The sequence below is a fragment of the Opisthocomus hoazin genome, chromosome W (assembly GCF_030867145.1).
Source record: "Opisthocomus hoazin isolate bOpiHoa1 chromosome W, bOpiHoa1.hap1, whole genome shotgun sequence".
NCBI lineage: Eukaryota > Metazoa > Chordata > Aves > Opisthocomiformes > Opisthocomidae > Opisthocomus > Opisthocomus hoazin.
In genome coordinates, this window is record NC_134453.1 from 25,547,585 (window position 1) to 25,560,490 (window position 12,906).

At 47.0% G+C, this 12,906-nt stretch overlaps 1 protein-coding gene across 1 annotated transcript; it reads left to right on the top strand.

Moving 5' to 3' along the window:
- The first annotated feature begins 10,535 nt into the window (after positions 1-10,535).
- LOC142365594 (endogenous retrovirus group PABLB member 1 Env polyprotein-like) lies at positions 10,536-12,404 on the top strand. The gene has a single exon (XM_075446505.1). The coding sequence runs from the start codon at positions 10,539-10,541 to the stop codon at positions 11,799-11,801; it is 1,263 nt and encodes a 420-aa protein (XP_075302620.1). The 5' UTR covers positions 10,536-10,538; the 3' UTR covers positions 11,802-12,404.
- The last annotated feature ends 502 nt before the right edge of the window (positions 12,405-12,906 follow it).

Sequence of the window (12,906 nt, forward strand, 5' to 3'; positions counted from 1 at the left end):
GACTTTGGTGGGGCTACTCCCCCGTGCCGCCCGGCGCCGAATAAACATACCTACTTTACAATCTTACAGATTGTGGAGTCTGCTTTCCACTCATCAATGTGACATCATGCTCGGTTCTGAGTGGGGGAGGTGGCCAGGGGGAAGTGAGTCACGGCTTGGGATCCTGCAGGGCATGGGGCAGTGAGTGTTTCCGCACGTCAGTTTTGGCAAGCCAGGCAGGAGATCTCTACTTGGCTGTGGGAGTGACTGCGGAGCAGACGCTCCTAGACACGCCCCGGGCACGTTCCTCAGAGGAGCCTTCACTGCCGGCCACCCACCCAGAGAGCAAACAACAACCTCCTGAAGCCGCGGATATGAATGGTATGTTTTGTAGGGAAGGGCCTGTAAGTCGTATGCGTGGCTGGGGCTGCTGGTAAATCGCGCAGAGATGTCTGGCGTGCAGCATAGTCCCCATGGGGAAAGGGTACCCTGGTAAGGAAGGGGGGTTTGCTGATCGATAGAGCAGCCGCTAGCGATCTTGAGGGTAGATCAAGCAAATCCGAGGTTACCGCTGCATCCCAGTGTCGGGAGCCAGGACGGACCTGCTAATGATTGGTATATAAGAAGCAGGAGAAGGGTAAGCGGACCTCCGCGCAACTGCGTTCGGGTAGTTTCTGTATGAACGTTAACTGCAATCGCATTTGGGTTGTTTTTGTATGAATGTTAGCTGCGAGTTGTTTCTGTATGGATGTTAACTGCAGTGGCATTTGGGTTGTTTTGTATGAATGTTAGCTGCAAGTGATAATGTTATAATTTGAATGCCTGGGGATTTTATGTTAAAAGTATTGTCTTTGTGCGTGTGTATGTATGGTTGAAACACAGCATTGCTGTGAAGTGAGTGGGAGTCCCGATCCGCGGTTCCGTAACTCCGCGAGGAGCATGGCCAGAGACGGACAAAGTGCTTGGAATGATTATAAAGCTTGTAAATCTTTTTAACATGCAAGTTGGGCTGCTGTGGTGCCTAACCACTCTCCTAAGTGACGGGGAATGGGAACTGGCTAATTATTAAAGTGGCAGAGCAAAAGAAATCACTCCTTAGGTGGTTTGGGCTCAAACCTTGGGAGTATTTAAATCAAGGGGTGGATTGGATACAAAGGGGAGAAGAAAGGTTTTATTTGAAAGGGCCATATGTGACTCCCACAGGGTGGAAGGTGGCTTTAGATTGGGAACAACCTCCAGAAACCCTTATAAGTCCTGGGGTTGGTGGGCAAGTAGGAATAATTCCCTGCTTCGCATGTGGGCTAGCTCCTAGATTATATAAGAATTGGCACCAAGCTTGGGTCCTGTTGAAGTGTAAATCTTGTGATAAAAAGTGGTACTGTGTATCTAGGAGGCGAGGAGCGCGGTATCCTAGGTGCCTACCCCGGACCCCAAGGTTTTATAGTTGGGAAAGAACTCACCAAGAAATTGAGGTAGTGAAGCTGGTGTGCGAAGAGGAAAATTTGATTCCGGAAATTTGGGATGTGTGGGAGAAAGATTGGGAGGAAACTATAACGAATTGTAAGAAACGATTTGTGTGGAAATTTATTAAAAGAATAGCAAAAGTCGAATTAAAGGGGCAGTAAGTCACGAAATGGGTAACACTCAGGGAGGAGTTTTGAAAAAGAGTCCTTTAGGCAGTGTACTTGCTCACTGGAAAGACATTGTTGGGACCGGAGGCATAGAAAGTAAAAGGACCCTTATCAAATACTGCAATCAATGGTGGCCTCTATATAAATTGGAAAATGGGGCCAAGTGGCCATTAAATGGGTCAATAGACTATAATACCCTTTTGCAGCTAATGCTGGTTTTGAGGAGAGAAGGAAAATGGGATGAGGTCTCATATGCAGATATGTTTTTCCACCCTCTGAAACCATCCGGAGTGACAAAGGGACTGTGGAATGATACCACCACAGGACCCCATGGTACTCGCACTTGAGCGAGAAAATAACAAAGAACTCAGAGGTAAACTGAGGCGGTGTTGTTCGGCATGTAGCTTTGGGCAAAGATGTACTAAAGCTAATAAAATTCACCAGGTGCCAGAACAGGATCTAACTGACTTGTTCAAGCCTCCCCCTCAGTCACAGGAACAGGACACGGAGTTGGACAAAACCTCCACTCCTTCAAATAGCCCTGTGTCTTCCCGGACTAGGAAGAAGTTTACGTCAACAGCTTTACAAGCACCTCTTCGAGAGGCGGTAGGACCTGACAGTGGAACAATGTTGGTTAAAGTACCCTTCTGACTAATGATCTAGAAGCCTGGGAAAGGGTGGCTCGGGAATATCGGACAGACCCAGCAAGGGTCGCTAAACATTTTAAAATTATGATAAAACAACATAATCCTGACTGGGATGATATAAAATTTTTATTAGAATATGTAACCGAAACAAAGAAACAGTTAATTCTGAAAACTGCAGGTGATTTGGCTGAAAACCACTATAAAGAGAGGGGGGGGTGAGGTTAAGGATTATTTCCCCCTCCAAGACCCGAAGTGGGATGCTAACAGGTCTGTTCACAGGGAACAGTTGCAGGCATACCGAGAGTGGATTTTTAAAGGAATGGAAAAGGCCATTCCCAAAACCATAAATTGGTCAGCTTTATATGCAGTTAAACAAGGTCCTTCCAAGTCCCCATCCGAATTCCTGGACCGAATGAGGGATGTAACGTGCTGTAACACATCGCTGGACCCTGGGTCAGAAGTAGGAATACAACAACTAGTCTCCCTATTTTTGGGGCAGTCTATGGGAGACATCAGGCGCAAACTCCAGAAGTTGCGTCCTACAGAAACTAGAAATTTGAAAGTCTTACTGGATGAAGCATGAAGAGTGTTTAGCAACAGAGAGGAAGTGTGGAGTCCTGGCTGGACGAGAGGGGACATAGTTTGGTGCGTTGAGCAACCCAGGTTCCGATCCAGAAGTGAGCCCTGGGAGCGGCTGACGCGGAATCCTGCTGGGAAGGCAGAGCGACGAGCTCGGGACACTGGAGCAGGGGGAATGTCACCGTTTCCTGCTACACTGTCACTTCCTTCCTGCCACATTGTTCTTTCCTGCCACAGTACTGTTTTCACATCGAGATGCAGCTCTGCACCAATCACAATGAGTTGCAGTAGTTTTGCCTATATATGGATTAGGGGTTTAACCATTCAGATGCTGTAATAGTTTTGCTATATAAACCTTGTTTTTGCTGACTAATAAAGGTGAATGATCATACTCATATTGGGGTCACATTGTTACAACGGATCTGTAACCCACGCCAACATTTGGTAGTAGCGGATGGACATTTTCCCTGCAGGAGTCCCTCGGTCTGCGGTGAGCAGCTAGAGAGGGGGGCGTGGGAGTAATGGCTGGGAGGGTCCTGCCTGGGTGCGAATGCGCAGGGCAGGCATGGACGGCCGACTCCCAGGAATTTTCGAGCCACACTGGGGCTGCCTGGCGTAGCTAAATTTTAACGTGGAGGCTGTGGTCGCAGGCATGGAGGTGGACGCTGCAGCAACATTGCTAGTCGGTATTCTCTCTAAGAGAGGAATAGACGCAACGGCAAACCAACTCATGAAGTTGATTAAACTGGGGCAACGATGGGGTCACTTTGCGGATACCCCGCTACTGTTTTCCGTCTCGGAATGGCAAGAGTTAGGAGAGACTATGTGGGAAAGGACAATAACCGGGGAGGACAAGGAGGAAAAGGAGATAAAAGGTGTCCGCGAGCTCTGGCGAACAGTATTACAGACCTTAAAAGCCATGAAAGCTGAACGAGAGGTGGCATGTGCTGCAGCTCAGATGCTAGCTCCGGAGCCCAGGAAAGATCACGCGCCTAAGCCCGGGACATTATCACGGGTTTTCGGGCTACCTGCCGTTAGAGGGATGACTGGGATCACTTGTAACACAATTGCCGAGATTCGGGCGAGTGCGGAGCACAGTTCCGGTCTGGGCGCAGAAGGGGGGTGCCCACCGGAAGTTGATGCTAGAGAGATCAACTTGAAATGCCAGCCGGACGCGATAGTATGACCGCCCCCGGGGAGCGGGGAGGAGTCGGGCACGGAAGTGCGACTGCCTTCTGGAAGAGGGGAGGAGCGGCTCGTACCACCCCCAGAGGGGGAGGGAGAAGGGGCGCGGCTTACGACATCGGCCCCTCCTCTGCGGCTAGTACCACCCCCAGAGGGGGAGGGAGAAGGGGCGCGGCTTACAACATCAGCCCCTCCTGGGGCGTGGCCTGCAACATTGGCCCCTCCTCTCTATCCACCCCTGCCATCTTCCAGCGAGGCATCTCCACTCCTGACGCCCTCTGATGGCGGCCAGAACGAATTCCAAGGGAAAAAAGCGTGCGATCTTTTGCAGTTAGTTTTGCAGAGTCTTCGAGACATGAGCATATGTTCCAGCATATGTCAATCGTTACCAGCCCCCCCCACCGGGAAAATGAGGCTTCCTCTCCGAGATGTTTAGCTGGGCCTCCGGCACCGATCACACCTACCCGCTGGAGCGGTGTTATAAGAGATGCCATCCTAGATGGACAGTGGAACGTTGTCACCATTATGAGAGATACACAAGCCTTAGCCTGTCCTGTGGTACAGGTTAATGGATGACGATCGTAAGTACGGGTGTTTGGCCGGAGGAGTGGCCACTAAGTGTTCCCACAACGGCTATCGCAGGTGTGGGGGGACACTCCACTCCCATGATGAGCCAATACCCTGTGCAAATAACCTTTCCTGAAGGGCAGGAGGTCAGTTTAAAGGTCTATGTCATGCAGCTGCCCGAAACTCTTTCAGCCCTAATTGGCTGCGACGTTTTGAGTCAAATTGGAGTTGTACTAACTACTACCCCTTTTTAGTTACGGGCACTGGCGAGCAGTCGCCCAACCCACCGCTAACCTGGCTTTCCAACGAACCCGTGTGGGTTGACCAGTGGCCCATGACGGAAGAGCGACTGCAAATAACAAGGCAACTGGTAGCAGAACAACTCGCTGCAGGCCACATCAAGCCTTCAGTCAGCCCACGGAATACCCCCTATTTTCGTCATTCCGAAAAAGAGTGGCAAATGGCGCCTCTTACACGACCTACGTAAGATTAATGAGCAGATGCAACCCATGGGAGCCGTACAGCCTGGAATGCCATCACCTGCTATGCTTCCGTCAGGTTGGCACGTGATCATTGTTGACCTAAAAGACTGCTTTTTCACTATACCTTTACATCCCCGAGACACTCAAAGGTTCGCCTTTTCGATACCGGTAACCAACAAAGCAGCACCTTCAGAGCGATATGAGTGGGTTGTCTTGCCACAAGGCATGAGAAACTCACCCACGCTGTGTCAACTTTATGTGGCTTGGGCCTTAGCTCCACTCAGGGAGCAATGGCCGAATACGATCATTTATCATTATATGGATGACATCCTCTGCTGTCAACAGGAAGCGTTCAATGACGATTCCTTGACACAGCTGAGTACTGTTTTAGCCAGCAAGGGCCTTGTTATTGCCCAGGAAAAGGTTCAGCGATCTGCACCATGGAAGTATTTGGGGTGGCGCATCTCTGACGCTAAGATCCAACCACAGAAGGTGGAGTTAGCGACAAATTTGCACACATTGACTGATGTACAGACTTTACTTGGAGATACCCAGTGGGTGCGCAACTGTGCTGGTATTTCCAATGCTGACATTGCACCATTGACATTACTACTACGTGGCTCGCATCCCAGCACAGCAGTCACCCTATCACAGACGCAGCAAGCAGCTTTGCAACACATCGTACAGAAGCTTCAAACAGCCTGGACTGCTAGGCGATTGCTAACCCTACCTGTTTCCTTGCTTATTTGTAACCCTGCAGAGTCACCATATGCCCTTGTTTGTCAGTGGCAAAACAAGAAGGAGGAGACTCATTCCTGTACAGCATCGTTCAATAGTCCTGATTTTGCCACTGACAAGCCTATTAGGGGCGATGATCCATTTTACATACTAGAATGGGTGTTTTTAAGTGTGCAGCCAAAGACTAGTACACAGACACGATCAGAAGCTGTGGGAGAGCTAATCAGAAAAGGTAGGACGAGGATAGTGGAAATAGCAGGGGAAGAGCCGCAGGACATCAGTATACCGGTCAAAGCAGCCGATTCGGAATGGTGGTTGAGGCATGCTCTACCCATACAGGAAGCTCTGTTAGGCTATGATGGGAGGATACATTCCCGACAGCCAAAAGGGAGATTGTGGCAGTTCTTGAAGCGTAATCTATGGCTTGAGAAGTCCAGAGTTCAGGAGAAGCCGCTGGCCAAAGGAATCACAGTGTATACAGATGCAGGCAGGAGGCTGCATAAGGCAGTTTGTGTTTGGCAAGAAGGGGGCCAGTGGTGTCATCATATGATACAAGGACAGGATGGAGATTCGCTACAAATTTTAGAGCTGACTGCCGTGGTCTGGGCTTTAACTAATTGGCTAAATGAGCCCTTAAATGTTGTAACTGACTCCCTTTATGTAGCCGGGATAGTGCCTCGAATACCGGATGCCTTGCTTAGGGAGGCAGTCAATCCTAGATTAGGCAAGCTGTTTATCCAGTTGCGGACCGTACTGTCTCAACGGGCCGTACCTTGTTGTGTCATTCATGTACGTAGCCACCAATGGGATCTGGGACTAGGGCACGGCAATCAGATTGCTGACAACTTAGTCAGTCCCGCATGCCCTATGCCTCCAGTAGACAAGTTTCAGCAGGCCAGAGTCATGAGAATTTTCACCAAAATGCAAGAGGTCTGCGAAGGCAATTTGGACTGACAGAGAATGAGGCTCGTTATATTGTACAGGCCTGTCCTAAGTGTGGAAACCAAGGACCAGGTATAGGCCAAGGGGTCAATCCAAAAGGGCTGCAGGCACTTGCGCTGTGGCAGATGGACGTCACGCACTTCTCCGAATTTGGGCGGTTGAAGTACGTGCATGTCACAATAGACACCTTTTCAAAAATGATATGGGCCACTGCTTTACCTGGGGAGAAAGAGCAACATGTTTGTAAACGTCTGCTTTTGTGTTTTGCAGTATTGGGGGTCCGTGAAGAAATTAAGACCAATAATGGACCTGCCTATGTCAGTCAAAACTTGAGATCATTCTTGTTGACGTGGGGAATTAAGCACACCACGGGAATTGTGCATTCTCCGACAGGGCAAGGCCTCATAGAGCGCACTCATCGTGTGCTGAAAGACTACTTAGATAAACAGCGAGGAGTTGAGACAGAAGCGCAATCAAGGTTGCATCGAGTTCTTTTTACTTTAAACTTTTTGTGCCTTATGGGTGATCAGGAGGCACCGCCTGTTGTGGTGCATCACCAGAACTTAAAATTCAATAGTGCAACGACTCTACCGCGGTTTAAAGTGATCTATAGAGACCCGACTACTGGAGAGTGGGCTGGACCCGTACCAGTGATATTTAACGGTCGAGGTTATATGTGTGTTTCCACAGATCGCGGTCCAGTCTGGGTGCCTAGCCGAGCCGTGAAGCCTGCTTTGAATCAGCAAGACAAGTTAGCCGAGGAGCAACAAGCAGACTCTCACGAGCAGAGCAATCAAGTAGAAGTAACCTGAATAGAGGGAGGAGTGTATGAGTGGTTACCAGGAGGTACTTGTCACCGATACCACCTGTGATGTTTTGTAAGATCTGTAAGCCTCGGGTTTTATGTAATTTTTACACTTGCTAACCATAGCAGCGGCATCAAATATCATTTGCAAAGCATCGGTGTAATCAGTGCCTTTAATAGGGCGCAGCGTAGCTCACGCTTTAATTGTTACAAAGCTCAAGATAAAAGGAAGCGATGCTTATCTCTGTAGCCGCTTGAAGTAAGTAAGGTTAGCAAACCAGAGAGTTAAAACCGTACGGGTAAGTAGTTCTTTTAATATAGCCAAAGTAAGTTAGTTATAGAAATTTTGCGTATATGTATCGTGTTACTTACTGTTGGAATTATAATATGTATTTGCTTTAGCTGTCTTAAAAGGGCTCTCTCCAAGATGACGAAGCAAACCTGGCTTGCTCAAAAACAAGAAGGGGGAATTGTGGAGTCCTGGCTGGACGAGAGGGGACATAGTTTGGTGCGTTGAGCAACCCAGGTTCCGATCCAGAAGTGAGCCTTGGGAGCGGCTGACATGGAATCCTGCTGGGAAGGCAGAGCGACGAGCTCGGGACACTGGAGCAGGGGGAACGTCACCATTTCCTGCTACACTGTCACTTCCTTCCTGCCACGCTGTTGTTTCCTGCCACAGTACTGTTTTCACATCGAGATGCAGCTCTGCACCAATCACAACGAGTTGCAGTAGTTTTGCCTATATATGGATTGGGGGTTTAACCATTCAGATGCTGTAATAGTTTTGCTATATAAACCTTGTTTTTGCTGACTAATAAGGTGAACGATCATACTCATATTGGGGTCACATCGTTACAACGGATCCGTAACCCACGCCAACAAGGAAGGGTACAAACAAGGGCAGAGGAGAATGGTAGCAGTTGTCAGGGAAGAGGGAGAGAGAAAACCTAGACGAGGACCGTCCCGGTTAGGCAGAGACCAATGTGCGCTGTGTAAGAGGTTTGGTCATTAGAAAAGGGAATGTCCAAGAAACAAGGGAAACGAACAAAATCATCGGACAGGAAGAATGGTAGCTCATGCCCAACTCCCCAAAGGCACTTCTGGGAAGGGATTTGTTGGAACGATTAGGTGCAAAAATTACATTTGAAAAAGGAGAAATTACTCTGGAGGTGAAGGATCAACAATATATCCAGGTACTGAGTCTATTCCTAATCAGTCCTCCCACAGAAGGAAAAATTCCCGAGGAGATCCTAAACCGGGTATACCCTGGGGTATGGGCCACTGATGTGCCTGGAAGAGCGAAGAATGCTCTACCCGTTGAAGTTAGACTCAAAAAAGGCCGGCAACCTGTAGGAGTTAAGCAATATCCCCTAAAACAGGAAGATAAAGAAGGAATCCGGCCAGTGATAGAAAGATTTTTACAATTAGGATTATTGAAAGAGTGCGAGTCGGATTTTAACATCTCTATACTACCTGTCCGTAAACCTGATGGGTTGTACCGGGTGGTCCAGGACTTGTGAGCTGTAAACAAAATAACAGAGGACCTCTACCCATTAGTAGCAAACCCATATACTTTGTTCACTGTATTGGCTCCCGGATCAACCTGGTTTACTGTTTTAGATCTGAAAGATGCCTTCTTTTGCCTCCCTCTTCATGAAGCCAGTCAGAAATTATTCGCATTTGAATGGAAAAACCCCAAAAGTGGTCAAAAGACTCAGCTCACTTGGACGGTGCTGCCACAAGGATTCAATCATGCATATTAAGGCACACCAGAAAGTGAACTCAGAATTGGAAAAAGGAAACAAACTGGCGGACAGAGAGGCACAACAGGTGGCCAAAACAGAGGTAAAAACTGAAGGGGCTTTAATCCCTGATGGACGAATGTCCCTAGAAGGTAAGCCAAAATATACCAAGGAAGACCAGAAACTTATCCCAGTTGTAGAAGGGTCATATAATAAGGAGGGGTGGGCTCAAACCCCACAAGGAAAACTAATCATTCCCTCCTGCCTGATATGGCATTTAGTAAGGGAAGAACATAGAAAAGGCATTGGGGGACAGAGGCTCTGTACAAACACTTAATTAGAGAGATTGTGGCCAGAAATCTATACACCACGGTGAGACAGGTGACTCAGCAGTGCGATCTTTGCCTCCAGACTAATCCGAAAAATAACCCTAAACCAGAAATGGGTCAGATTGGAAAAGGTAATGGGCCTGGGCAGCAATGGCAAATTGATTTCACGGAACTCCCAAGAAAAGGGGGATACCGGTATCTATTGGTATTAACCGGTACCTTTTCAGGTTGGCCAGAAACATTCCCAACCAGGATGGCTAAAGCTCGGGAAGTGACTAAAGTATTAATACAAGAGATAATACCACGCTTTGGGGTTCCAGCAACTATGTCCTCTGGCAGGGGACCACATTTTGTTTCAAAAGTAGTACAACAAATTAGCCGACACCTGAGTATTGATTGGCAGCTCCACACCCCATACCGCCCTCAGTCGAGCGGCCAAGTGGAGAAATGAACCACTTAATCAAGCAACAAATTGTGAAATTAGGGCAAGAAGCAAATTTGACATGGCCTCAGTCCCTCCCTCTAGCCCTCTTGCGTATACGGACAAGGCCGAGGGCAAGAGAGGGACTGAGCCCTTTTGAGATTCTGTATGGACGACCCTATGGAATACAGAAGGGGATATCCATACAAATTGGGGATGAGATTATGACTTCTTATTTAGTGGCACTGGGAAAACAATTAAACAAAATCAGGAAATATGTGGTTGGGACCTGGGGGAGGGGCCTAGATGGACCTGTACGTAATATACACCCTGGAGATTATGTATATATAAATTCTCTTACAGGAAAGACTCTAGAGCCACAGTGGGAAGGACCATACCAAGTACTATTCACCTCTTTCACGGCCATCAGAATCAAGGAACAGAGCGCCTGGATTCATCACACCAGAGTTAAAAAGGCATCTGGGAAAAACATGGACAGTAACCCCTACTGGACCTACGGGTTTACGATTTTCCAGACAGTAATAACCCTGTGGTTATTACTGGGTTCAAACAAAGCTAGGTGGAATCTAAATTCACATCTAGCAGTAACTCAAAACGTTTCCCAGATTTTGAACAAAACTAATTGTTGGATATGTACACACACGCCAGAACATGGGGGAAAAGGGATTTCATTAATCGGTATTCCGATTCCGAAGAACATCTCCTGGGCTAACCTCTGGACAAACACCACATGGAATGACAAAAACAATGAAGTGTTGGAATTAGAGATAATAAGTCCTGAGGCCCAGAAACCTTATTGTACATGTGTACAGAGATGCAATCCACCAAGAGGCAAAGGAAAATTGGATTGTAAAGATGTGCCATTGACATATGTAGGGAACCATACGGCTTGTAATAACACTATAAGCATTGAAGCTTCATTTGGTGTTAACACTACTGCATGGCCGGTACCGGAAGGAAGAGAGTGGTACTGGCTATGTAATGACACTGCTCGGAAAGTATTACCAAAAAATTGGAAAGGAACATGTACTTTGGGGGCAGTAGTTCTGAACACGACCATACATAATTCTCCACCAAAAGGATGGGTATGCACACATTTACGAAAAATGAGACGAAATGCCAAAAATCCTTTAGTAGAGAGGATCACTGCTTTTCATAGTTTTGCACGGTGGTTCCTGCCATGGTTGGGAGTGAGTGAATTGGAAAAAGCTATAGTTAACATCTCAGCAGTAATCGAAGATATTGCAAATAAGACTACAGATGCAATAAAAACTCAACAATTAGAAATATCTAGCTTATCTCAGATTGTATTGCAAAATAGAATATCTTTGTATCTATTGCTGGCCTCTCAAGGGGGAGTGCGTATGGCTATAAATACGAGTTGTTGCATGTATGTAAATCAAAGTGGGAGAATTTCCACTGATCTAGAAGAAATTTGGAAGCAAACTAAAATATTACATGAAGTAACAAAAGATGACACATCCTGGGGTTTCTCGGAAATATGGGAAAAACTCACTTCTTGGCTACCTAATTTAGGATGGCTGAGGCAATTATTCGTTACAATGGTCTTGATCATAATGCTAGGAATTGTTTTGTGTATTTTAATTAGGTGTAGCCTTTGGTGTTGCAAGAGTACAGAAGATTCTTACAGTGAATGGAAAAGAAACCAATTACGACGAAAGCTGGAGTTTGATAAGTATTTTGAGAAGATGTTAAATAACGATGTACTATAATAGAATTAACAGTAGTAAAATAATTTACTAACCTTTTAGAAAAGGGGAGACTGAAGGAAGGGGTTAAAGGGATTTTAGTAGATGCAGCCTTGCCTAATAGTTAAAGGAATTTTAGTAGAAGCAGCCTTGCCTAATAGTTAAGGAATTTAGTAGAAGCAGCACTGCCTGATAGTTACTGTGCAGAGAATGGATAGTGCTTATCTATTGTGTAAATTAACTGAGGCAGAGAGTCTAGCATTTACTTACAAAGGGGAGTAGTTCCTGATAAGGGCTGGGGAGTCGCCTAGAAGCGGCTAAGACTGACCTTGCAGTTTGGATGGGAGCCAGAAGAGAACTGAGTTTGCCCAGAAACAAAGGTCAATCAGCGAACACCATGATGAAGAGGATGAGCCTTCATCTTGGGACCCCTGACGACCACCACCAGGAGGCACTGCGCAAGCGTGGCTGGGAGGAGTCTATAGAAATTACTCTTTGGAACTGATTTTAATACAAGTGGGGATAGGTCATGCATATGTATAGGTGGATTGGGAAATTTGATGAATATATAATATTCGACTGTATAAATTGAAGGAGCAAGTTACTGTCCGGCGTGCATGACTTTGGTGGGGCTACCCCCCGTGCCACCTGGCGCCGAATAAACATACCTACTTTACAGTCTTACAGATTGTGGAGTCTGCTTTCCGCACGTCAACACAGGGCACTATTTGTGGCAGCACGCCACAATAAGTCACGGCAGTCACAAAGCAAGCAAAAGCAAGCAAAAGTAAGCAGAAGCAGAAGCAGCAGCAGTTTATTGGTTAATCATAACATTTTTATATCCCTTTGTCCCCCACCCCCAGAGTCTCATTGGTGAGGGTCTTTTGGCATGTAGCTCCTTTGTTCTTCTGATTGGTCATCATGCATCCGTTCACACTGCCTTCACGCTTATCAAAGAGTTGGAGTTTCCTGTCCTGTTTCTTCATTCCTTTCCTCCTGTTTTTCAAGCACAGGTGCACAAAATAATTAGCTCAAAGATATGGCTCTAATCCATCAAGATCGTCAAGGCCATCCACGGCCCAGCCAATTCCCACAATGCATGGAGTGTTTTATTTTGACAGCAGTTTGC